This window comes from Kluyveromyces lactis (assembly GCF_000002515.2).
Source record: "Kluyveromyces lactis strain NRRL Y-1140 chromosome E complete sequence".
In the NCBI taxonomy this organism is placed as follows: domain Eukaryota; kingdom Fungi; phylum Ascomycota; class Saccharomycetes; order Saccharomycetales; family Saccharomycetaceae; genus Kluyveromyces; species Kluyveromyces lactis.
In genome coordinates this window covers 1157247-1182401 of record NC_006041.1, presented here as the reverse complement: position 1 = coordinate 1182401, position 25155 = coordinate 1157247, and the positions used below count along the sequence as shown (strand labels likewise).

General features: G+C 41.0%; 16 protein-coding genes and 1 non-coding gene across 17 annotated transcripts; 6 read left to right on the top strand and 11 right to left on the bottom strand.

Annotated features, from left to right (window-relative positions):
- Window positions 1–124: 124 nt before the first annotated feature.
- Window positions 125–1243, top strand: MTF2 (Mtf2p; the record flags this gene model as incomplete). Its single annotated transcript, XM_454553.1, has 1 exon — window positions 125–1243. The coding sequence occupies one exon, from the start codon at window positions 125–127 to the stop codon at window positions 1241–1243; it is 1119 nt and encodes a 372-aa protein (XP_454553.1).
- A 330-nt stretch (window positions 1244–1573) lies between these two features.
- On the top strand, window positions 1574–2518 carry FAD1 (FMN adenylyltransferase; the record flags this gene model as incomplete). Its single annotated transcript, XM_454552.1, has 1 exon — window positions 1574–2518. One exon carries the CDS (start codon window positions 1574–1576, stop codon window positions 2516–2518), a length of 945 nt encoding a protein of 314 aa, XP_454552.1.
- A 146-nt stretch (window positions 2519–2664) lies between these two features.
- On the bottom strand, window positions 2665–2952 carry MRP10 (mitochondrial 37S ribosomal protein mS37; the record flags this gene model as incomplete). The annotated part of the gene is made up of 1 exon (XM_454551.1): window positions 2665–2952. The coding sequence occupies one exon, from the start codon at window positions 2950–2952 to the stop codon at window positions 2665–2667; it is 288 nt and encodes a 95-aa protein (XP_454551.1).
- A 319-nt stretch (window positions 2953–3271) lies between these two features.
- SDH5 (succinate dehydrogenase assembly factor SDH5) lies at window positions 3272–3763 on the bottom strand (the record flags this gene model as incomplete). The annotated part of the gene is made up of 1 exon (XM_454550.1): window positions 3272–3763. One exon carries the CDS (start codon window positions 3761–3763, stop codon window positions 3272–3274), a length of 492 nt encoding a protein of 163 aa, XP_454550.1.
- A 316-nt stretch (window positions 3764–4079) lies between these two features.
- Window positions 4080–4601, bottom strand: NPC2 (sterol transporter; the record flags this gene model as incomplete). The annotated part of the gene is made up of 1 exon (XM_454549.1): window positions 4080–4601. One exon carries the CDS (start codon window positions 4599–4601, stop codon window positions 4080–4082), a length of 522 nt encoding a protein of 173 aa, XP_454549.1.
- A 459-nt stretch (window positions 4602–5060) lies between these two features.
- On the bottom strand, window positions 5061–7895 carry SEC21 (coatomer subunit gamma; the record flags this gene model as incomplete). The annotated part of the gene is made up of 1 exon (XM_454548.1): window positions 5061–7895. One exon carries the CDS (start codon window positions 7893–7895, stop codon window positions 5061–5063), a length of 2835 nt encoding a protein of 944 aa, XP_454548.1.
- A 285-nt stretch (window positions 7896–8180) lies between these two features.
- On the bottom strand, window positions 8181–9446 carry CAF40 (CCR4-NOT core subunit CAF40; the record flags this gene model as incomplete). Its single annotated transcript, XM_454547.1, has 1 exon — window positions 8181–9446. The coding sequence occupies one exon, from the start codon at window positions 9444–9446 to the stop codon at window positions 8181–8183; it is 1266 nt and encodes a 421-aa protein (XP_454547.1).
- Window positions 9447–10968: 1522 nt separating this feature from the next.
- Window positions 10969–11065, bottom strand: SNR40. Its single transcript, XR_002633601.1, has one exon. It is a non-coding gene; the product is annotated as a snR40 (small nucleolar RNA).
- A 349-nt stretch (window positions 11066–11414) lies between these two features.
- PCL1 (Pcl1p) lies at window positions 11415–12263 on the bottom strand (the record flags this gene model as incomplete). The annotated part of the gene is made up of 1 exon (XM_454546.1): window positions 11415–12263. The coding sequence occupies one exon, from the start codon at window positions 12261–12263 to the stop codon at window positions 11415–11417; it is 849 nt and encodes a 282-aa protein (XP_454546.1).
- Window positions 12264–12923: 660 nt separating this feature from the next.
- RFC3 (replication factor C subunit 3) lies at window positions 12924–13913 on the bottom strand (the record flags this gene model as incomplete). Its single annotated transcript, XM_454545.1, has 1 exon — window positions 12924–13913. One exon carries the CDS (start codon window positions 13911–13913, stop codon window positions 12924–12926), a length of 990 nt encoding a protein of 329 aa, XP_454545.1.
- Window positions 13914–14205: 292 nt separating this feature from the next.
- Window positions 14206–15858, top strand: MID1 (Mid1p; the record flags this gene model as incomplete). Its single annotated transcript, XM_454544.1, has 1 exon — window positions 14206–15858. One exon carries the CDS (start codon window positions 14206–14208, stop codon window positions 15856–15858), a length of 1653 nt encoding a protein of 550 aa, XP_454544.1.
- Window positions 15859–15951: 93 nt separating this feature from the next.
- Window positions 15952–17205, bottom strand: PUS4 (pseudouridine synthase PUS4; the record flags this gene model as incomplete). Its single annotated transcript, XM_454543.1, has 1 exon — window positions 15952–17205. The coding sequence occupies one exon, from the start codon at window positions 17203–17205 to the stop codon at window positions 15952–15954; it is 1254 nt and encodes a 417-aa protein (XP_454543.1).
- A 597-nt stretch (window positions 17206–17802) lies between these two features.
- Window positions 17803–19680, top strand: PXL1 (Pxl1p; the record flags this gene model as incomplete). Its single annotated transcript, XM_454542.1, has 1 exon — window positions 17803–19680. The coding sequence occupies one exon, from the start codon at window positions 17803–17805 to the stop codon at window positions 19678–19680; it is 1878 nt and encodes a 625-aa protein (XP_454542.1).
- A 608-nt stretch (window positions 19681–20288) lies between these two features.
- Window positions 20289–21401, top strand: SRL3 (DNA-binding protein SRL3; the record flags this gene model as incomplete). The annotated part of the gene is made up of 1 exon (XM_454541.1): window positions 20289–21401. The coding sequence occupies one exon, from the start codon at window positions 20289–20291 to the stop codon at window positions 21399–21401; it is 1113 nt and encodes a 370-aa protein (XP_454541.1).
- A 527-nt stretch (window positions 21402–21928) lies between these two features.
- Window positions 21929–23020, top strand: LPX1 (triglyceride lipase; the record flags this gene model as incomplete). Its single annotated transcript, XM_454540.1, has 1 exon — window positions 21929–23020. The coding sequence occupies one exon, from the start codon at window positions 21929–21931 to the stop codon at window positions 23018–23020; it is 1092 nt and encodes a 363-aa protein (XP_454540.1).
- Window positions 23021–23119: 99 nt separating this feature from the next.
- Window positions 23120–23368, bottom strand: KLLA0_E13069g (uncharacterized protein; the record flags this gene model as incomplete). The annotated part of the gene is made up of 1 exon (XM_454539.1): window positions 23120–23368. One exon carries the CDS (start codon window positions 23366–23368, stop codon window positions 23120–23122), a length of 249 nt encoding a protein of 82 aa, XP_454539.1.
- Window positions 23369–23949: 581 nt separating this feature from the next.
- Window positions 23950–25056, bottom strand: SRP40 (Srp40p; the record flags this gene model as incomplete). The annotated part of the gene is made up of 1 exon (XM_454538.1): window positions 23950–25056. One exon carries the CDS (start codon window positions 25054–25056, stop codon window positions 23950–23952), a length of 1107 nt encoding a protein of 368 aa, XP_454538.1.
- Window positions 25057–25155: the final 99 nt, after the last annotated feature.

Here is a 25155-nt window from a genome sequence, read left to right as displayed (position 1 = left end):
GCTTTGATTAATAAAAGACGTTGCAAAAGATGCCTACGGTTCAATCTATTGTCTCTCACAGTGTTGATACCAGTCGTTTAAGCTTGTATAAGGAGCCAATCTAAGGACAGAGGTGGTTTACGATATGTTGAATGCTGCCAGAATGAACTCATCTCTTTTATTTAAAGCTCATCTCCATAATGTAACAACAAGAGCCACAAGAAGACTACTTTCACAGAGCTGTAAACTGGGGCAGAAGCATGTCAGCAGCACCGCAGATGCTATTGAAGAACATAATACCATTTCTGAGGTGATAGAAGAGATCAAACAGAAAAAGAACCCGGATAAAGAGGCGATGAACAGGTTATTGAATCCAGTGTTTTTCAATAAACAGATCGTCTTCTCTGATAAATCACCATCATGGACAGGGATAATGGAGACGGATAAAGATTCTGATAGCCAGACACCGCTACCCCATTCCAGTTTCAGGCTTAGTGATCATGATATAAGAGATTTACCAATATCGGCGACCAGTTATCAAAATGTGCGATTATCCGGCATAGAGAAAGCCATTCAACTAGTGGCAGAAAAAGAGAAGTTGAGAGTAGCATTGGAACACGCACTAGCCCCACATTTGAATCATTTAAAGAAGACTGTGACCACAGATAAAGAGTTGTTGGACACTTGCATGCATTACTTGGACCAATACTTGCAAAGGGATCCCAAGATGGAGGTTCAAACGAAAAGGTTCATCGAAGTGATCCACAAGAGATCTTGCGAGGAACCATCCAATTTACCACAACCTTATTCAATAACGTTACCTGCCATCATACGGTACATATTTGATAGTGGAGAGTTCAAACTACCTGGAGATAGAAACTATATTATATTAAAGACAATTTACAATAAATGCAAAAGTTGTAAAGATCTCGGCCTTTACCTTGACGTATGCAACATCGATTTCTACAACTTGCTAATTAAGTTTATGTGGGAAGAATATAAAGATTTGGTCATGGTAAAGGAACTGGTATACGAAATGGATGCCAACGGTATCACCGGTGATATTGCCACTACAGAGATTTTGGAAGATATATGCGAACAAGTGAGGTTTATAACGGATGTCATTGTGAGCGAAAACGCTGGAATCGGTGAGGCAGACCAGGAGTTGAGTAAAACTAGTGTATTGTGGTGTACAGAGAATGCTAATGTCATAGACCAGTTGACGAAATACCTCAAGACGTTGAAAAGATCGTTGATGAGGTAAGGAAAACAGATTTGCCAGACCAACTACAACAAGCTAACAATGTAAATAATTAAGATAATATAGATAATACACCTATAAATGTAGCTGATGGTGAATACATAAAGTCACGAGCGGTATCATTCGGATGGTAAACGGAATGGTTTTGTTTTGTACCTCTTTTCAATCTTCTTGGCTTATGTGATGAAAATCGTTCAAAGGCAATTCGAGGTTTTATAAACCTTCTTGACACAACTACAATATACTTTGATTCAATTTACCGTAAATGCAGAAGTCTAGGACTTCGCTAAAGATCAGATAGTGTGAACCGATAATACAGATACGTTTTCTGCAATGTTGCAAGACGTTGCCCTGAACTGTTACAACATCGTTCAGTCGTATTTATCGATCGATGCCGAATCTGCCGTAGCCACAACCGGAGATGTAATAAAACAGACTCAAGAATCGATACAGCTGAGTAGACGGTACCTTCTGCAGGATATATTCACTAGATGGGATCCGTTCAATGGCGAGATATCATTTTCATACAACGGTGGCAAGGATTGTCAAGTGTTGCTAATCATATATCTGGGATGTCTATGGGAATTTTTCCTCATGTCAATACAGGGATCACAGTACGATCTCCAGTTCCACATGTTCCCGTTGCAGCAACTACCCACTGTATACATTGATCAAGAGGATACCTTTCTTACGGCACAAGATTTCTTACAACGGAGCGTGGAGCGATATCACTTATCGTTATACGAATCAGCGAAGGATAAACAGGTCGATATGCCAAGTGCCTTCAAGTCGTTCTTATCGGTACATCCAGAGACTCAGGCAATAGTAATCGGCATTAGACACACAGATCCATTTGGGGAGACGTTGCAACCAATTCAAAAGACGGACCCCAGTTGGCCCCAGTTCTACAGGTTGCAACCGTTGCTACATTGGAATCTCTCACAGATATGGAGTTTCCTATTGTATTCGGGAGAAGAAGTATGCGGATTATATGAGATGGGATTCACTTCATTGGGCAGTGTAAACAACACATTGAGAAATCCATACCTACGGATACCAGAACCTATAGGCTCCATGACAAAGGCCGAGACTGAACATAGCGATTTCCAATGGGAAATTGAAAACAATTACAGAGGAGATTCTAACATGCATTGTAACGAAATTAACGAGAATGACCTTAATACCATCAAACAGCATGATTCATCTGAGTTCCATCCGGGATGGTATCTAACGAAAGACGAGTGGGAAAGAGCTGGCAGACTCGCCAGAAAAGTTTGAGATGAATCCACTCACAAATAGCTACAAAAATCTCTATCATATTTAATAAATCGTGAATTCCTTGATTTTAGATGATATATGTAATATTAGAAAATGGTATTATGTACAAGTGATAACGAAGGGGGAGAAAGTCTGTCTGCTTCTTTCTAATCATGAGATTTTCCACCAACTCTATCGTACAATCTAGCAGCATGATAGTTGATATTACTCTTCTGGACTTTTTGGTTCTTACCTAAGGCATTTTCCGCGGTACATGCCTTCAAATCTTGGGCCAATGTCTCACATGCACCGTACATGTGTCCGTTAGAAGACCAGCATTGTAATAGATTGGACATCAATACCAAGCATCTGTTAGCCTCTTGTTGAATAATTGGCTTTTTCACCTTAAGTCTGGGAAGAGGTGGTAATTTATAAAGAGGAGTCTTACTGGACATGCTTTAATATATGAACACTTGATATCTTGGACGTACCCTTCGCAACACGACCTTACAAGACCTCTAGAACGGACTACGCGACTACATTTATGATATTTTCCATCATATAAACGATATCATTCTTTATGATCTTAACAAAATTTTTGAGACTTTCGCCAATGTTGGATCTAAGTATGCGGTGTACGGGTTAAATTTTTCACTTGGGCCTGCCCTGGAAATGATGAGCTGCCGCGACAGAGGGAGAGAGAGCATATGGGTATAAAATAAGAGCTATAGACTATACTGTTGCTTAATTGGCAAGTACGTATACCGCTGATGTTCAGTATTTGGAAAGATCAGGCATGCTTAGGATTTCACGATCCTTGTTCTTACTGAACTCTTGCAATTGTTTTAGAATATTGGAGTTCTTCCATCTGTCAGGAAGAGGTGTAATGGAATAGTTTTCTGTGGCCCAGTAGTAGATATCCCAATCTAGTTCGTTCAACAACTGGTCGTACTCTTCTAGTTGTTCTGGGGTCATTTCCTTTAAATACTTAGCAGCAAAACGTGACAAAAGTAAGTCTGTTTCCAGAATACCTCTCTTTCTGGACTGATAAATTAATCTAGCACGCTTCTTGTCTAGAGACTCGCCGGTTCTCTTGATAGGTGGGATTCTGATTCTCACCGTGACATCGTCATCTTGGCCCTCAGCACCGTTGCTGTTGCCCTTGTTCAACAAGTAAGCATTTGCGTGAAGAGAACGGCATTGCTTTGTAATCGAGTTAACTCCAGATTTCAACACTGATGGTTTGTTGAAGACAGTTCTTAGCATTATTAGATGACAGTGGTCGTTTGTTGACTGGACAGGTAGGGATAGTATAGAGGAGGGTATACTAGATATATGTAATACAAATTAGGACCTCTTCCTAACCTGGGGTAACGGAGGAGAGAGATCAACCAATTCAAATTGTGATTCAATTAATATTATATATAGCAAGACGGGTAAAAAGGTGCCGTAATCGGTTCGGTCACGTGTACATGGACCTAGAACTCCACAGCTTTGCAACGTCGCTATAGGAGGAGACCTTATACTTGGCTCACACTGGGTAAGGTCAGTGAGAGACAGGTAGCCTTTGTGACAGGTGTGTCTAGTACGCTGGGAAGATTACTTCACCAGTTAGGCACGTGATCTGTTCATCGTCGACGTTGTAAGCTCTAGCAATGACAGAGTATTTGCCAGGTGGCACCTCGCTAGGGATCTCCACGATCTTGTTCAACTCGTAGACACCTTCCTCGATTGGACATTTCAATCCGTCGATGTCGTTCTCCTCCAATTGTTCACACAAATCGTAGGTTTGTGAGATTAACTTGATGTAACCTAATCTAACTTCGATGTCGATGTATGCACCTTCTTCGATAGTGGTTTGTAGGACACCTGCAGCAGCTATAGTCAAATTCTCACCTCTTTGTGGTGGGTTGGGGACCAAGTTTACTTGAGTAACATCAAGCGATTGAGATTGGTCAACATCACATTGCAATAAAGGAGAGTCACCAGGGATCGGTTTGTTCGCTGATGGTGGTTCTGGGAAACTTAATCCGAATAAAGAAGCTGCATTAGCGTACGATGCAGCAGCGCATAATAAGTAACTGGTTACAACAGAAAAACGCATCTTGGTGGTTCAATCAGGGTGTTTTAGAGATAAGGGGAGTTTGCTTTAGCTTTTCTTTTTTTTGTTTATGAAGGTTTCAGGACTTGATATAATAACGAGAGGCCTTAGTGAGTCCTTGTAGATATCTTAAAGATCTTGAATTGGTCTATGAGCAGGTATATAACTTGTAAAGGCTGAACTGTTGCTCTTGCTTTATCTTTCTTTCCCTTTCCTTTTTGTTGTTTCCCATGCGTGATGTAAACAAAATGTTTCGAATTCCAACAAACCTTTAAAATTGTGACTTTCTCATCTCGAAGTCTCAGATAAGGTCTAAAGGATAAGGGGTGAACAACGAGCGGCTGAAATACGATTATCAGACTGAGAACTTCGTTATATTTACGGCTGAGAAATACTTATGTTGCTATCTTAGATAGATATATATATATATAGGTTTTTTTTTTGTTTTCAAATGTACATATATTATATCAAGTTGTTTGATAAGTCTTCTGCCAACGATTCCTTGTCGGATTTCACTAGAGCCTTAATTGCAATACCCTTACTTGTCTTGATCATCTTGATGGAAAGCAGGGCTTTAGTGTTGTCTAAGATACATTTTCCTGAAAGTTTTAGAGTATGTTGGGTGGCATCGTGGGATACTATTTGTGAGTTTTCCAAAGGTAAACCACCAGCGCTAATGACTAACTTGTCGATGACTTCTTGTAGTGTGTTAGTTTCGACAATGTTGTAGACAGAGACGGATTCATAAGGTAGTTCTTCCAAAGAGGTGGCAAAATTGCTTACGAATGATGGTTTCATGTAGTCACCGGGACTCAAGAACAATGAATCAAATTCGTATTCATCTTGGAACCCTTCGTCATCTTCGAATGGCAAAGAGGTAGATGGGTCTAATTCCTTGGATTGGAATTTCAACGAGTTGCTGAATCTTTCTACAATGATATCATCCTTGTTCTGTGTTAGTTTCTTGAACGATACGTAACATGACTCTCCTTCATTGGGTAAGAGTCTTTCAATAGGCAAAACAAATTCCTCTTGTTCGTCAAGTAAACCCTCTGATAATCCTTCTTGTTGGCATACCACTTCAACGTTATCAAGCGCAACGTCCTTCAATGTGTTAGTGATATGGAATTGTAATACAACGTGCTCGTCAAACAAATGCTTGATACCCTTCACAACGAATTCAGCTTCAATTTCCGTTAATGGGACAATCTTGGAAGAATGGATACACTTGCCAAAGGACTGGAATTGTTCCAAGGAGGACATTTCATCCACGTATTTGGACAATAGCAAATCTTCTTCTTCAGATTCCAATGAAGGTCCATTGAAGCTATTGTCATCCAATCTATCACCCTTTCTACCACCCTTTTCAGTACCGTTACCATTTCCGGCACCACTGTTGGAAGATTCTTCTGTATGGTTGAAGGCTTGCTCTTGTCTGCGTTTCAAATCCAATGCCTTCTTCTCGTCTTCGGAGTATTTGGCAACTGACGAGACGTCAAATGGAGTCTTGAATGCCTCTTGGCCTTGTGACAAATAGTGTGATAGTTTTGATTCAAGAGCAACAACGTCATAGGTAGAAGTTGGGCGAATGAAATTTTGTGCGATATTGGAAACATCTTTCTTGGACTTAACCGAATCGATGAATTGCAAAGCAATGGATGCTCTATCTCTAACTTCATCATCTGAATCAGTCTTGATTTGAGTCAATAGCTGTTCAATACTTTCTACTAACTCAGGGTCATTCTTAACAAGTGCAAATTTGGAAAGAGACAACACAGCAGCAGATCTGATGATAGAATTCTCTAGAATAACTCTATTGTAAATGTGTCTCACGTATAATGACGGGTTCTTAGTGGTTGGACCCTCCTTACCCAATAGATGTAAGATTCTAACCAATATTTCATTATATTCACAATCTTCGATGAAATCACATAATTCTTCTAAAGCTTTTTCCTTAGATTGTGGGACGAATTGAATTAAATCAATTAATGCTTCCACGACACTATTTTTGAATTGAAGACTGCCTTCGGCAGATTGTAAGGATTCCATCAAGAAATGTAATATTGTATCACATTCCTCAGGGAAATTTAGAGAAAGAGTTCTAATAGCATCAATAATGATGATCTTGAAATCGTCATTCACCTCGTGGATGAACTTGGTAATTGTCTTAATCAAAGAACCAATGTTCTTGTCGGTACCAGTCTTCAACAAGGTAGTGATTGTGTAAGTGGAAATGTTTCTGTTGCTATCGTTAACAAGAGATTCCAATTGTGGATTACATACCACAATTTTCTCTGGTGAAACCATAGAAATCTTGTTCAACAAACGCACTGCAGCAAATCTGGTTGTCACACGAGGAGTGGACAAGAATCCTTGCAAGACAGAAACCGCTGCTGCAAACAAATCGTTAGGAACCAAGTTGGATAGAGACGCAGTAAGCTTACAAGCTTCCAAAGCAACAGCCTCGTGTCTGCTTTGCAACCAATTAGCTATTAGTGGTAAGAACTGGGGGATGGAGTTAGGATCCTTCAAAACCAATTGGTGCACGAATTTAACCATTTGTACTTGAGCCAATTGATTTTTCAATGGTGAAGAATGACCGGCAAACTGTTGGATCAATTTGATCAAAGCCATCTTATCGTGATTCTTCAATTGGTACAACAAACCCAATGCATGGTATTGAGAGATATGAGACGTAGTTGGATAATATCTACTGTTCTCATCTGGATATGGCAACTGTTTCAAATCACCAACGGCTTCCTGAGTCTCATTAGCAAATCTCTTCACCGTAGTTTCAGCGATTGGTAATAAATGGTATGAACTGACCAAAGAAGCAGAACAAATAGATGGATGTTTGCTAACCAACGAATTTTTCAATAATCTTTCTGCAGAAAATGCAGTGGACTCATCCAAGACACGGATCAATGCTCTAATAGCATTAGGCTTCACTAGATCTGAACCATTTTGAACATCTTTCATAATTGAAGAAGTAGCCATCAAGATATCATCGGAGATTCCACACAATTCCTTAATAGCCACGTAAACGATTTGTCTCAAAGAATCGTTAGGGTGTTGGAACAATTTCGAAATGGAAAAGAATAAAGCAGTAGCTTCTTGTCTAGGGAAAGTCTCACCATGCGACAATAGTTCCAACAAGCTTGTGATCAGGGTACGGCACAGTTTAGGATTCACAGGAGATTCATTGAACCGATTCAAACAATCCTGATAGATCGCCATTTTGTCTGGCAAGGACCCACTGTGTGGGTCCTCAGACTTCTTATAAGTTTGTGCAGACATGCAATTGGCAGTGCTAGGATACCTTCAAATGACGTACTAACCTTTAGTAGCCAATTTTGAGCCTATTAACCTCGTGTTTTATCCAATTCTTTTTGCCGTGTGGTATGGTATATATTTATATTCATAATGTTTTCAGTTTGCAAATCGGTAGAAGTCCTTTGGAATGAAAAAAAAAGTGAAGCGGGTGTGTGAAAGTGAGGGTAACACTTGTTTTTTAATTATGATATATATGTATATATATATATATATATGGATATGGAGATATATATGATATAGCAGGCAAGATCACTGCTGCTGTTCATCTAGAGTCAGGAGTAGTTGTGCAAGACATCTCTTGGTACCTACATCGTCCTGTAGTGCTTCATTGAAGGTGTTATCTCTTAGTTGTTGCGGCAAAACTTGTTTCAACAATCTTCTGGCTTCTAAATTATCCGATAATCTTAGGTAGCATCTTACAACATGTTTCAATAATCTTCCCGGCACCTGTTGTTGGGACATGTGCTTAAACATAGTTGCCAAAACTTGTGACACCGCGTAGAACCGTTCTGGGGTCGCGCATACGAACTGGAGTCCGTTATCGTCTAATAATATTTTCTGTAAGATGAAGATAGCGACGATCTTCGAAAGTTCTGAAGAGTTTTCCATGATTCTTAAACATAATGGGATAATATCTGTCCTTAGAAGGAAACTGATCACTTCTGCAGAATCGTTTTTCACTAGAGCACCGATGACACCTAGTGAAGTTAGCCTTAAATATTCAAAAGTTCTTTGGTTTGATGTCGTAGATAAGAATGGGAAAAGGAACAACGGGATGTGAGCCTGTAAGAATTGAGGCCTGATATCTGGGTGTGATGCGACACATTGTAAGAGCACCAAAGCGTTGCATACGCGGTTTGATAACTGGTTTGATAATGCAGGAGGTGAAAGAAGCGGATAAATTGAAATTATTTCCTTTAGCAACGACGTCATCACACCGAAACTGGACCACAGCACGATAGCCAAATCCTCATACTGTTCACGTTTCTTACCTAGTTCTAGAAGCGCTTGTTCTTTGCTTGGCCCGTAAGTGAGCTGGCATATCCAATGGTAGACATTTGGATCATCTAGCGCATGTGTTATTCCTGCTGGTGTGGGACCTGGCCCAGGAACTGAACTTGGTCCTGCAGTTGGCCCTTGGCCCATCCCAGGCATCTGACCTGGAAGTTGGTTGTTTTCTACTACTGGGTGGGGCATTCCTTGTTGCAAACCAGGAGGCATATTTTGGGGTTGCTGTTGTTGCTGTTGGCCCTGGGTTTGATTTTGACCCTGAGCCTGCCCTTGAGGCTGGCCTTGACCCTGGCCTTGGTTATTTGGGAAGTAAGGTTTCAATTGTGGGAAATATTTCCTGCGGGTTTGTTCCGAGAACACATTCCCCTGAGCTTGAGCCGCTTGAGCCTGGGGTTGCTGTTGAAACATGGCAGATGATAATTGCGGGTGTTCTACCTGATGCACAAGCTGGATGATGTGTCCTTCCCTGAGACAATGCTGAATATTGCCTATTCTACATACCATATATATACAGAGATGCGAATTATCAACACTTTTAAGTTGAAAAGATGTGCTAAGTTGTGGAAACTGAGGTTGTTATGAAATCCGGGTAATAAGACAACGAAAGTTTAAACACAAAACAAAACACGCCCAGACATTGTTCAATATGACGAAACACTGAATAAAAGAAGAAGCATATTAATTATTAAGTATTAGACAATATATAAAGATGTATATTAAGTTGGTGATAGTAGGAATAATAATAGAGGAGAATGGGGTTAAGATTATAATTTGGAATGTTAGAATTACTTTAATAGTTGATTAAAAATAAAATAAAAAAAGCGGAAGCTTTTTTTGTTTTTATTTTAACTTTAGTTAAACAACTTCTTCAACTTACCCAACCATTTCTTGGAAAAAGATTGAGATTCCTTCTTGACATCTTCAGCTTTGGCTTGAGCTTGTTCTTGAGTTTCCTCAGCCTTAGCTTGAGCTTGTTCTTGAGTCTCTTCAGCTTGTTGTTGAGCTTCTTGAGCAGTTTCCTCAGCATTTTGTTGAACTTCTTCAACCTTATCTTGGATAGCTTCTCTTTGTTCTTCGATCTTGTCAGACATTGTTAACTGTATGTGTTACTTAGTTGTTGTTTCTTGCTGTTTTAAAATATGTCAGACAGAACAATTAAAATTATCCCAAAAACAACCGCCAATGGTATGGGAAAAGGCATCGCATCTTAAACTTTGTTTTCCTCTATTTATATGTGTGAAACTGGGAGTCCGGTATTAGAGCGAGGGCAAGGGATCTCAGGGATCATCCCAGCACCGAGACACGGACATTCACTCGGACATGGAAGTGGTATGACATTACATTACACGGTCCAGAGGGCTAATCCTAAAGTAGCGTAGACGTTTCCTACTTTTAGAACGCGCCCTCCGCTGCTACTGCATTTTAAGTGAATATGCGGTCCAAATTGTTGTTTTTGATTTTCATTTGATTGATGCGTTTATGGGTCTATGGGTGTATCGATGAGCTAGAATTATTTCGGTTCAAAAGACAAAACGGGGGCGGGCGCGGTTCTGTGTCCCAGACATGCTCTAAGACATAGCCCCCTTTGCATTCTGGGTGTCCTGTTGTCGAGTTTTTTCCACAACGTTCCATGGGAAAGGGCAAGCGAAGGGAAGAAAAAAAAATTTTTTTTCTTACTACAATGGGAAGTTGATTTCCCATTGTAAGGTGTGCGGCATTACCCGGGGATTGTCTCGTGTGGAAGACATTCGCCCTCGGACAATTACTGGAAGTGGCAATAACGACGCGGATAGCGGTGTTCCCGGTTGGCGCTATATAACACGCAGCTTTGAGGGTTGTTTACGTCACGTGATGGTGTACCATCACGTGATACTCTTTTTCTTATATTTTGTATGGAACGGATTTTTGGCATCACGTGACATTGGCTATCATATCAAAGAAACGGCCTCTAGCGAGGCCGTTGCTCCTAGTACGGTTTCTTAAATACAGTTTTCTTAAATACAAACTTGCAGGCCTCTCAGTAAACGTTCCTCAGAAATTTGGGTATACTTAATGCTTCAGAGTGCTAGAGTACATTTTAGCACGTTCAGACTGGTGCACAGCGTTTCTCTCGTCTTTGGAACCTCAAGACGCAATATACTTATCGCGACCTTGTTACTGATGTGCCTTCAACACTAACTCCAACATCGCCCGATGTTGGTAGTTGTTGCCTGCTCTTTTCAGCTTCATATATATCTGTAAAATGCTCATTAACAAGTAATATATGTACTTAGTGCAGAGGACCTGCCTCTATTTATACAAATTTAGGAAGTGAAAAATTTTTGCTTGGGAAAAGTTACCCGGGACAGTAGATGTAAAGAAATCCGTTTCCATATTGATTATAGGGCATCGCCTAATGCGATGAGCCATGCTAGGTGACCAAGGGCACACACACCCCTTGTTATCTAGCACTATTATATTTAAAAGCTACTGTTATGTGTATATTGTAGGGTCGGTGTGCTGTACCGGCCGTACAGTGTTATAGTACCGAGGATCCATCGTATACTTCTTGTAGTTCATTTCCTCGGTGTATGTCGGAGATGACAGTGTCGATGATGACGACGACGATGACGATTCGTATTCCTTCAGTATATCCAAACTGTTAATGGATCCACTCCTGCTGTTCCCTAGCAGTGTAGCAGTGCTGGAACATGCAGAAAGGTTGCGTTGATGGTAGTAGAATTGAGATGCTTTCTGTTGAGCTTGAGCCTTGGCTCTTTGTCTCGTCTTGTTGATCTGGGCACCTCTCTCCAAATCTCTTCTGATTGGGTTGGCTAAATCATACAAGTTGTCCCATAGCTCTTCAGATTCGACTCTCAAGTCCCATTCAAACAATTGTAACAGTTGTCTTTCCATTAGGTTCACATCGCGCAAGGTGAACATCCCATCTGTGTACTTGGTCCAATGCTTGTTCAATGGGGAGGAATCGTTGTGGTATTTGGCACTGAGAATCAAACAGGCTAGGAAAATTCTATGGCATGTAGTAGGCAGACCAGCTGCATCGGAGGGCAACAACTCCCTCAATCTGTTTAGGTATACCACGGTGGTCAACAACGTGGATGTGTAAACGTTCGTGTACCGTACTAATCTCGAAATGAACGTCATTAGACTGGGTACTCCATTGTGGTTCTTACTGGATGGAGTGCCCGGTGGTGAAGGTGGGTATCTTTGGTTTCTGTTCTGTGTAGGAATCACTCTCAAAGCGTGATCAGTTAAAAATTTGATCATATCATCGCTCACTGGTGAATCGAACAGAATTTCCAAACTCTTCTTCTTGAACATGCTTAGACTTTATAGGCTTGTTGGGCTCTTACGATATGCTCCCAAAATTGTGCCTAACATGACAGGCAGTACTGGAAGATGCTTCATCCTTCCGATCCTAATCTCTCTTTTATATATGTTTGAACCTTCGCGAGTCTCCAGGTTACACATTTATCAATGCGCCAAAAAAGGCACGCTGCCATTGTCTACTTACAGTAAATACATCAATGCGGTGGTACCTGATACCCAAAACTATGCGATCTTGGAATAGTAATTTTATTTCGTGATCTTCAGAATCCAATTCACCCGTTGTCCTTCTGATCTAACCGTACTTCAAGCTGCATCAGTTATCAAGACGACCAAGGAAAGAAAAATGCTAATTAAAACACAATCAAGTAATGTAATTTCCAAAACTATAAAACTGACACTTTTTTTTCGTGGTCCCCATTGAAAATCTACCCATATCTAAACTCTATACATGCATTAAGTACCGTATCCGTTAAAACTTCTTTTCGTTCGAGACGAAACTTCGCGTTTTGCTTCTCTCTCGACACCGTTAAATCAACGAAAAAACGGGAAAGAAAAAGTTACACTATTTCGTGATTTCGCAGTCGCAGCATGTCACATGGTATATAGATCCGGTATACGTCTGACTAGTTTACTTATTGTGTGCATACATTGTCACACCTCTAATTCCATGCACTGTTTTATCGTTCCGATGGTTGCACTGGTCTGGATCGAATCGGTACCACCTCTTGAGATCGAATATTCGATATCACTTAGTCTAGATAGAAGTTCAATTCTGGTTTGAGGTTTCAGTTCATATTGTTCCAGTAGGCCCGCGATCCCCTCAATCATGTCAATAAGTGCTAAGCCCTTTGTGATTCTGATTTTGTTCACGGTGTATGTAGTGGTAGTCCAGTCGTCCTTGAGAATTGATTCCAGCATGGTTTCAAGGTCACGTGGGTGAGGTGCACCGATGCATTCGTAGATCAAATCCTCGGTGACTTCTTCTGTGTCAGGATTGTCTAGCGTAGCTCTTGCTGCCTGTAGTACGTTCAATGCTCGTCTCATGTCACCGGAAGAGAGCCTTAATAACGCTGCGTGTGCCTGAGGGTCTAATTTCAAGTGTTCCTTCACTAACACATTCGCAATACGACGTTCGATGGCTTGTTCGGACAAAGGTTGGAACCTGAACCTGGTACATCTTGACAGGAGTGCTGGTGTTAGCTTATGTGCATAATTAGCCAAGATACAGAATCTTGTGTTCTTGGTGTACCGTTCTATGATTCTTCTTAGTGCGTTTTGTGCAGCGTTGGTCATTGCATCTGCTTCGTCAAGGATAATAAGTTTGAACCCTTTGCTGAAGATCTGTCTTGTACTGGCAAACTCTTTGATTTGATTTCTCACCACATCGATACCTCTATCGTCACTCGCGTTCAATTCTAGGACCATGTTTCTGTAATTCGATCCGTATATCTCTCTAGCCAATGCTACAATGGTACTGGTCTTACCAGTTCCCGGTGGACCATAGAATAGTAAATGAGGTAGTCTTCCTTCGTGTAGAAACTTTCTTACCGTGTTCACTACGTTCTGTTGCCCATACACATCATCTAGTGTCTCAGGTCTGTATTTTTCGATCCAGGGCAAATTCTCACTCGTTCTCTCCATAGTTGCTGTTTTTCTTTCTGTTTTTTGTTACAAATCGACTGGTACTAATACTGATCAGTCAATTGGATGTGGGTAGAGCTGTTTCGACCCTTGTGGACCTCTTTACTCCCATCAAAATATCTTTCTATTTGTGTATGCTCGAACTCATCTTTCATCAATGTTAAATGGAAGAAAAAAAAATGGAACAAGTCGTAATTCTATATATAAGGTTCAAACGCATGCTCTTTGAATAAAGGGAGAGATCCGTAAGTAGCAGAGTAATTGTACTCTGATCACTGGTAACTGCACTATCATGCTATGGAGATATGTATGTTACTTGTTACTGACGGTTTTTGCGGTTCCGTGTTGCTGCTTTGATTTGTTTCTCGATGAGAACCTGATGGCCAGTGATACCGTCACTGGCAATGATAACAGTTCTGATTCTGCTTCATTGCAAGAATGGGCACCTGTTTCAGCTTCACTAGTAAAGGGTCAGAAATCATATTTCGAATTTTCTATCAACAATACAGATTCTTTCTCACAATTACTACAGACATATGAGATGTTCATCTTTTTAAGTGCAAATATCTGTGAACGGCCTAGTAAAGTTGATAACGATACATCTTTGGTCTTGTACTATACTTTTAACTCTAACGACACTGGGACCTTCACCACTGCAAAGAGTTCTACATTTGACGATGGGTATTTGGAAGCTTTGGCCTTAAGACCATATTATACTGACGACTCTTCGCTGAATAATGGCACGTATTCCACGTTGTATCTGATGGTCCAGTTGGTTAATAGCACCACTGGTCAGCCATTTGAATCGGATGGTAGTACAATTGCAGATGATGATGAGCGGTGGTCGTACCAGATTTCCATATCTCAGCGTGATCTTGTCTTTCAATGGGATAAACGTCCGTGGCTTGATGTCGTTGACACTGATTACAATTCTGCTTTGTTGGTTACTGGTAATGTCACAGCTATGTCGAAGACCACATCTAATTATTCGATCTATGATGTCAGCCTTTATGATATATACATCTATGGGTTCGAATATGCCGAATACTTTGATAATTTGAACCTATCTCATTCCCTTTGTGCCATTCAGAATGGGCCTTATCTAATTTCATCGGCTAATGGCTCATTGAACGGAACTAATAATGGTAATACAGCAGAAAATGCATCTCTATCTTCTACAACTCTATCAGTTCATAAATCTATTACGGTACGCGGGGGTAGCGCTAAGGAACAATTCCATATAACTGGCTTAAATTCGTCAACCACGTACGTTGCATATGTCACAAAGAAATTAGCCACCAGCACAAAGGAATTGGAAGATTCTGGTGGTGTTCTATTTTCTAAGCAATTATTTGAGACCATGGATGATTCATCTTGTTCACTCATCTTTGGATTGGGATTTTGTGATGGTGTTGCATATTCGGTACCATCCTCGTCTTTACTGGAATACAACGATAAGGACGAATTGGCCGCAATCTACGATTCCATAGCGGAATCTTATTATTCAAACTTCAGTTTAGCGTTGCAATTGATCCCCTGCGATACAGAACAAGATGCGGTATATTCTCCGCTACGAAAGTGCAGCAATTGCGCAGCGTCATATAAGAACTGGCTATGTTCTGTTAGCATCCCTCGGTGTACAACTGATAAAACCAAATATTACGTGCATCGGAGTGCAGAGGAAAGTCGGAATGAGATGTTGAACGAACTAATAAAGCCTTCTTCAGACTATTACGAGATCTTACCTTGTGTGGATACCTGTGTCGCAATGCTTCGAGATTGTCCACCAGATTTTGGGTTCACGTGTCCCAGTTATACATCTTATACTGATTTGATGCTCAATAGTTATAATTTCTATGAAACTGATCAAAGCTATTTGACATGCAATTTCGTTGGTAACTCAGCTGATTTGCAAATCGAGGATCCCTCCGAAAAGGATGATTAGAGATAGAAGGTACGATTTCGTTTATGCAGTATATATATAAAATTTTATTTTTTGTTTGTATGGGTTAAAGAATTGGGACTATAATAGATATTATTACATTTTCTCGTCATCTCTAGACCTTTTGCCAGTCGGTGTTTCCTCTGCTGTGGATTGTACCGTAACTGGTTCGACGGTGGTAGCGGCAGTTGCTTCGGTAGTTTCGACATTCACTTCTGCTGCAACTTTGGCAGCAGCTTCCGCTTCGGCCTTTGCTTCAGCCTTTGCTTCAGCCTTTGCCCTGATAAACTCCTCTTCAATGTTCACTTTGGAACCTTCTTCCAACACTTTTTCCAAGACTTTGGACCATATTTCCTCATCATTATGTTCAAAATCGTCTAATGTGAATACGTTATTTTTATCTAAAGCCCACTCTTGTTGCTGGCAACGTATTAGTTTCACCATGTAGCATGAGGACTTCATAGACTTACCAATATCGCTAATCAAAGACCGAATGTACGTTCCACTTGATACACTTGTCTTAAAATGAAGTAACGGAGCCCTGTACGAATCGTTTTTCGAAGAATAAATGCTGGCTCTTTCCTCATCGGTAAGTGGAATCCAATTCCCTACTTCAACTTCTTCAGATTTTAATCCATGTTTCTCACAGTATTCTTGTGAGAAGTACAATTTATCTTCCATCAGATTTGCATTCAATTTCTTCAACACCTCTCTTTCCTCAACATCTTGCAATTTAAGAATCGGATAAGAATGATCTCTGGTCAGTGAATCGCTAAACAGCTGCAAAGAATAGATCTGGATCTGTCTTGGTTCAATCGCCTTCGGTAGTGGAATCCCCTCACGGGCGTACTCGTACAACGGTTTCCCATTCAATTTCAAAGCAGCGTAAATTGGTGGAGTTTGTTTCAAATGGCCCACAAATTTTGCCTCTACAGTCTTCAAATCGTCCCATGTCAAATGCTTAACCGAGGTTTCAGTTATAATATCACCCTCGCTATCACCAGACGTCGTTGCTACACCGAATAACGCTTCAGTCTCGTATATCTTGGTACAATTACCCAAATATTCGGACAATTTCTTGGTCCCACTACCAATCCCAATGACCATGACTCCTGAAGCCAGAGGATCCAGTGTACCGCCGTGTCCCATTTTGATCTGAGACACTTTTCTAAGCTTCCGTTTACTAGGCTTCTTACCGGTCTCCTTGGCGTATTGCTGGGATCTATCCATCACTGCCTTTTGGATGTCTTTCTGGAAAATAGTGCTCTTCATGAGAGCATTCTTCAATTGTTGCAAGAAACTGTTGGAGGTAACCCCACTAGGCTTCTCAATAGCAAATATACCGTTCATTTGGGCGTCACAATATCGATGCTGGTTCCTAGAATTGTATAAACCTATTGGTTTATCTCATCTCATCTCATCTCTTGGATAACTGGCTGAGATGACTTCATATTCGAAGCGATGTAAAAGAAAGAAATTTCAAGTCACGTGCTGTAATGTGCACGTGATCCAGATTGTTTTTTCTGATAACTTGGATGAACCCAGACACCTCATTGTACCGGAAGATCACAGCCCCATTGTCAGATCTGCTTTCCCATACAGAAAAGACCGCAGCTCTTATCATTTTCTCAACTAGCATGAAACCGTACATACTTAATTCAATGTACTTGGCATAACATTACAGCACCTTACGCAGCAGGTGCTGTACATTCACTTACATAGATCCCAGTCCAGCGAACCCCTTGTCACGTCTAACGTCTGTTCCTTCTCTTCATCGGAAGTCGCGAAGATCTTGAAAAATCAACACCAATCTCTCTCTATTAAGAGAATCTGTCACTTTTCGAAAATCATAAGCTATCGGTAAAGGAACACAACACCTGCTAGTTGTTTGTCCAGTGGTCTTAGTTCTGTCAAGTGTGTTTATTTGATTAGAACCGAGTGACCGTGATGCAGGTACCGTTGAATAGTAGTCCGTTTCCTCCGCTGAGGCCCAATGTCCGCTATCGCACAGCCATGGAACGCGCTGGTTTTGATGTTGCGTTCTCGAAGACATCTGGTTCCAGTACGTCCAAGAGCGGTTCAAGAAATACCTCGAGGGTTGCTTCTGGTGTGAGCCAGACGAAACATCCTGAATTTATACCGGGAACTGGTTTGCATTCTAATTCAAATTCAAATTCGAATTCCACTTCTAATGTCAACTCCAGTACAAATTTGAGTACGCGCTCAAAGGTGTTTGCGACGAAACTGAACAAGGCCTCGCACAGTACTAGTTCTGTGAACCAGACGTTCTATAAGTTGAATGGCCATAACGATTCTGGAACAGTGATGAGTAATGAATCAGGATCTGACCGTGGGTCTGGATCCCATTCACATTTCGATTTCGATGTGTTAAAACCCGGAGTATCGGCGAGCTCGCCGAATTTAACCACAGGTGGCAGTGGATTCCCCTTCACTTCTGGACCTGCTGTTGGTTCCTATACTGCACAGAGCAATTCCTCGTCTACTTATAATACGCCGCAAATGGGTGACTCTGGAGAACAGTTTCCACCAGGTATCGATCCTGTGGAACAATCGTTCATGCAATTGACAGAAAACTCAAGTGTGAAAAGAGACAGTCAGGATGACGGGGATAACCTTCGGGATAGTTATCATTCTTCCGTTGATGATGCCGATGTGAGCAATCATATCAGTGTGAATTTTGCTCCAAATAGTGCTTTGAGTAAAGCACTGCTCCATGATGAGCCGGAACCAGCTTTGATCCCAAATATTTTGGTCAGTGAAACTTCAGATGTGCATGATCTACCTCCAGTACCAGTAGTCTCGATACAGGCACCAGAGGAGCCAATGGATTCAGAGGTACCAGAAGAAGTTGACGAAGAAGAAATTAATCCGTTGTATCCTAACAATGACCTCAAACAAATTGAGCAGATACCGTCAGTCGTCGTTGAACCTGAAATCGTGTCTAAATCAGCTGAACCTGAGCTTAACTCTCCGGACGGTAAACTTACTGCAATGGAGAAACTGATTGCAGAATTGGACACCGTGACTTTGACGAGAAATAAAGGGTTAACTCCAGACCAAGAGTTGTCATTGGAACTAGGTACAAAACAAACCCATTTAAAAAAATCAAGCGCATATTTATCCCATTACGAACCCCAGATGATAAATATTCCAGAAATGCAACGCCCTGACGAGGAAGGCACCTTAATGTCCCTACAAAGTAATTCTACTCCAACTTTTTACAATTTCCATAAAGAATCTCACGAGCCAATCCAAACACCTCCAGAGAAGATACGAGACTCCTTACCAAGACAACAGGAGTTACACGAACAAACTCCGATGGAAGTATACCCACCGGGCCACGGACCATGTCGTAACTGTCACAAAGAAGTCGTCGGAAAAGGTATCTATTCAAAACACGAAAACGAGTTGTCTGGGCAGTGGCACCGTGGATGTTTCAAATGTATCACTTGTTCCAAACCATTCTCGAAGAGAGTCCCCTGCTACATCCTAGACGACCAACCTTATTGCCAATTACACTTTCATGAGAAGAATAACTCTATATGCAAAGTGTGCAACGGATTCATCGAAGGTGAGTGTCTAGAGAACGACAAGAACGAACGGTTCCATCCATCATGTTTGAAATGTTACATATGCGCAAAGGTCATCGGACAAGACTACTACGTATTTAACCACGAACACACGATCTGCAACAGGCACGATATTAACACATTAAAGGAGACCGGAGTATCGTCCTTACCAGCAGATCAGAGAAGATCGAACACCATCTCTAGGAGGAGAACCAGACTGATAAATTTCTCCTGAATCTGAGAGGTTTCTTCACTCTCTATCCCTCTGTATGTACATTTACACATATACACATATATGGACTTGTAATGTTAATATTAAAATCCTCCATAACGATCGGCATCAGCGATGAGATAGGTAGTTTACCTCGGTGAAGTACCGATCCAGATTGGTATTATCCTAATTTTCCGGGTAACATGCTTGGTCGCCAATTTTCCTTTGTTATTGAAATGACTTAATTGGAAAACAAGCAAACCAAACACTGGACTTATATATGGCAACAAGGGACGAAACCTGTAAAACAAGATCATCAACGCGTCTTAAGGCACTCGAAACACGGTTTACTGAGTGTGTTCCGTTGATATTTTTATTTGTGACCAGTTATACACGTGTTTTACCGGTGGAACATTACATTTTTCGCAGAGAGTTATTATTTTGTTTTCTGTCCAGTGAGATATTACGGTATTACAAGTGAAACTTTAGGGGAGATATTGAAAAGCGGTATAAAATATAAACATTTACCGACTAACTGTTCTTTAAGTTACTGTTTGATACCATCTATAAGCTTCTGTCACTGTGTGCGTATCCTTTATTTGTTCCGTTTAATCAAGGTATAAAAAAGAATTATGGAAGGGACTCCGAAGAGACAAAGAGCCGGCTCACTGCTGGGTGAAGAGTCTCCAGAGACTCCTTCACCGTTGAGTGACAGTAATAAAAATGATTCCGGGTCCAGGCCTAGTTTTTTGCCCTCGCCGAGACAATCTTCGGCAACTGTGGGAAATCTCGAGGGGGCGCCCTCTCTGGCAAGTCCAAAAAGATTCACTCACTCATCACACTCTGGAGAGATCGCCATACCGCAATCACCGGTAGGTTTACAACATTCAAAGTTTACCAATCTGATACCACCTGAAACTCCCAAGTCAAAAAACCAGGAGCTGTTTCTTTCGCCATCGCTAGAGTTGCAAAGTCCTGTTCATAAACCTGTTGTTGCGACTCAGAAACCGATACGTGAAATTTCGAATAACCTTAAATCAAGGTTAAATTATGCATACGTCAAGATGCAACAGAATATGCTTCAGCATTCGAAACGCGGGTTAGATGAATCGATTGACGATGCTGCTCAAGTGACAAACGAGGTGAAACCTAGTTCTTATAGCAACGTTTTCGCTCAGGATTCAGATACGGAACTGGAAACACTTCCTTCTGCCATTAAGGAAACGAGAAATGCATCAAAGTCCGTATTGGCACACGATACGATGGGGTTGAAACTAAAGGATGATTTAGAAGATTTAGCCGGTGAGAATTCTGCGCAGGTAGCGTTCTTGAAAGCGTTACAAAGTCCCAAGAAAAAACAAAGGTCGTTATCCTCAACCCATCCAAAGATTACTAGAACATCATCGTCGTCAAATTCGCAACCATCAGAGGTGGAAGCGATAGAGACGCTTATGTCCCTTTCATCACCACACAAGAGAAGACCTTCGGGAAGCTTTGACCTGGCGTTGCCCCCACCAACACCCCCTCCCGTTAACAATAATTCTACGTCTGCTGCTACGATAAGTGCTTCTGATATTACTACTACTGATTCAGATAGAACTAGTAATCCAAGCGATGATAGTGACTCTAAACAGGGTCCTCGCCCTTCCCTGGGCTCGCCAAAACTGACGAAACCCGTCAAACTGAGTTTGCATTCGGAGGTGCAAACTGACGTGGAGACTGACGTAGAGTCTCAAAGCGAGTAAATGACAATGCCTTTTTTTCTCTTTACCCATTTCACTTCATTTTGGTAATCCCATATCTGCCTGTTTTTACCTTAATAATTCTAAATTCTTTCTCTGTTCTTATTACACTAATCTCTTCATAACATCAATCAATTCAAATACATCTCTAAACTAATTGTAACACAAGTCTGACATATCTAACTAACATTCATAGAAAACTAAACACAATAAGCTTTAACCAAGAGTATTCTTCCCCAAGCTTAATCTGCATGCAGAGTTCCCCTATGAACTTTGGGCCTGTTTCCTTTAACATACTTTTGGAGAAACGGTCTTTGTTTCATTACTCATTGCCAAGGATTATGTCCGAAGTTCTATATTCTTCTCCACTTTAAGTCAGTTTGATCCAGATATAAAGATATATAAGTAAACATATATGGATTATAAGTATGTCCCCATGATGCTTGATGGTGATAATCAGTTGAATGTGTAATCTCTTAGGGCACATTATTGATATCAGGTTACAACTCCCCTAATAATTCAGTAATAATATGATAAAATCGACGAAAAGGGTGACTGCAGCTGTACCAAGAACTGATTACCGGAGTACGTTGAGTGGGACCGACGTTCTTGAGATTTTCTACGATGTCTACGAAACTGAGGATCTTAGAGCTGTTCCCGAGGTTAACATCGTGTTTCTACATGGAACGGGTATGACAAAGAGCATATGGGAATGGTACGTGAAATATTTCCACAAACAGATCCAAGCGAACCCTGAAAAATACCAGTATAAGCTTGGGAAGCTAATAGCAGTGGACCAAGTGAACCATGGTGATTCCTGTGTTGCCAACGAGGGGAAACTTGGCTCTATATTCCATTGGATCGATGGTTCTAAGGATATTATCAAGATATGTGACGTTGAGTTAAATCCTCCAAAACAAAACAGTTTCAACGTACTGATTGGGCATTCTATGGGTGGGCATCAAGCTCTTGGTTGCGGTATACTATCTCCAAACTTGTTTCAGCTTATCATAACCATGGAGCCCGTTGTTAAGATGCTTAACCCACCAAGTCCAAAGAAGATCACGCTTTTGAGTAACAACTATTTCAATGCTATTAGCAACATGGTTCAAGACACCTTTGCCACAAGGGACGAGTACGAGGAGTTCATGAGGAAGCGCAGCTTTTGGAGAAACTCTGATAAAACTATTTTAGATACTTTCTGTGACGCTGAGTTGATAAAACGAGGATCGAAATTCCACACGAAGACTTCAAAAGAGCAACACCTCATCGGGTACATGTGTCTCCACCCCTATGCTTACTGGTTAATTGACAACTTGAAATGGATTGAAAGCCCCGTGATTTGCTACGTGGGTGGTAAATCTAAATGGTGTCCGCCGGAAAATTATCAGCTGTTACAGGACACCATTCCTCATTACAAACGCATCCAAATCGACAATGTCGACCATCTTATGAACATTGAAAATCCGAACGTAATCGGACCGATGCTTCTTGGCCACATTACGAAAAAACTCCAATCAGCCTCAGTGGATGAATTACACAACAATAGAGATCAGTTCGAACCATTGTACAAAGAATTAGTCGCTACACGAGTCGTAAATAAACCCAAATCAAAGTTGTGAAAGATGCGGTTTTAAAGTTATAGCAGAAAGGATATCTGTTAATGTTACTTATGAAATTATATACTCAATGTAAAGAGCTTATTTCCAGCCTTAGTTGCCTTAGTTCTTTTTAGACTCGGTAGAGGTTTCGGCTGAACCAGAGGTTTCAGTAGAGTCCTTCTTTTCGGAAGATTCACCCAAGAAAGATCTAGCTTGGTCTTCGAACTTCTTGAAGTTTTCTTCTCCGACCTTAGTCTTGATTTGACCCAATCTTTCTTCACCCAAGTAACCCTCAGCCTTCTTGACCAAATCTTCACCGCTTTCACTTTGTTTCGATGCGTAGCTCTTAACACTGTCTAACAAACCCATGATGCTTCTATTCCTGATTTTATTGCTTGCTTTCTTGCTTGCTAATAATGCCTTATCTGCAAATACGTAATCTTGTGAAACTTTAATTAATATGTAAAGAAGAAGAAGAACTTATCAAAGAAACTTCTTTTCCCGGCCTCTATTTATGGCAATTACAAAAGTAACAAGTAATAGTCTTTGCAACCTTGCCTATCCGAGAGAGGGGTAACCAATGCTTACCGGCCAAAAATGTGGGTACCCAATGGTGTGCATCGTTTCCGTTCGCGACTTTTCAAAAACTTTTTTCCTAATCCGTTTGTTCGAGCCAAGATTCCTCACAGCTTTTTCAGCAACTTCTATGCATCTTAATTGGGTGCGTGTCAAGTGTGGCATTTGGTTCCGTCCATATTGGTCCGGAATTGACAAAGCGGTTTATTGTTCAATGACAAAGGTTTTTGAAGGTTTATACAGTTTAATACACAATAGTTTCGATTGTAAGTATATATTGGAAACAGTTTTGTCTCTTATTCCAAAGAGTTAGATGACGATGGTGAATGATGGTAGTTTATGGTTTTCATTAGGTGAGAATTGTTTGGAATTGATCAATCAGTAAACTTATAGGAGCCAGAAGCCATAGTGATAGACCCACCTCTGTAAGAACCTCTTTTCATCTTGTTTTTATTTTTAGTGAAATCTTTTCCTCTCACACGGCTCAACTTATCGTTGGCCATTTCACCCCAGGTACCTGCGGCACCTTTGTATGTATTATCTGTCAGGACTTCGTGTTCAAATGCAATCTTCTCTCTTTCGACTCTGGAGAAATGTTTTCTTTGTCCAGGCAATACTTCATCAACGCCAGCTGAAATCATTTGTTTCTTTGTTGAAGGTTCTTGTGATGATTCTTTGGAATTTTCAGTGGAATCAGATTCAGTTTCAAGAGGACGTTTGCTGTTGGTTTCGGTTTCTACTGCAGTTTCGCTATCGCTGCTATCGGAGTCGCTAGATGAGGAGGACGAATCTGAGGACGAATCTGAGTCTGAGTCTGAGTCTGAGTCTGAGTCTGAGTCTGAGTCTGAACTAGAGTCCGAACTAGAGTCCGAGCTGGAGCTAGAGCTAGAGTCTGAATCTGAATCTGAACTAGAGCTAGAGCTAGAGTTTGAATCGGAGTCTGAGTCAGAGCTTGAATCGGAGCTAGAGTCTGAATCGGAGCTAGAATCAGAACTAGATTCCGAGTCCGAGTTTGACGATTTCGACACCTTTACTTCCACTGCTACTGGCTCAGATTTTTCATCTTTTATCTTAATTTTGATGTCTTTTTCGTCCTCATCATCGGATTCTGAGCTGGCACTGGAGCTAGAGTCTGAGTCGGAATCAGAGTCTGAGCTGGAACTAGAGTCTGAGCTGGAACTAGAATCTGAGTCTGAACTGGAGTCTGAGTCTGAACTGGAACTGGAACTGGAACTGGAACTGGAACTGGAGCTACTATCAGAGTTCGATTCTGAATCTGAGCTAGAGCTTGAACTAGAGTCTGAGCCAGAATCCGAATCCGAATCTGAACCTGAACCTGAACCTGAACCTGAACCTGAACTCGAGCTGTCGCTGGAATTGGAACTAGACTCTGAACCACTTGACGATGATTTTACCTTTTTGTCATCTTTCTTCGTCAATTTTGGCACTGAAGACTTGGAACTTTGCTTCTTAACACTCATCTGTAAAAATTAGACTATTTCCTCACCCAAACCACTGGTGATCCTATCGTAATCGCTCTTGGATAAGATCTGAACCTACCTCATCGCAAGCTCATCTCG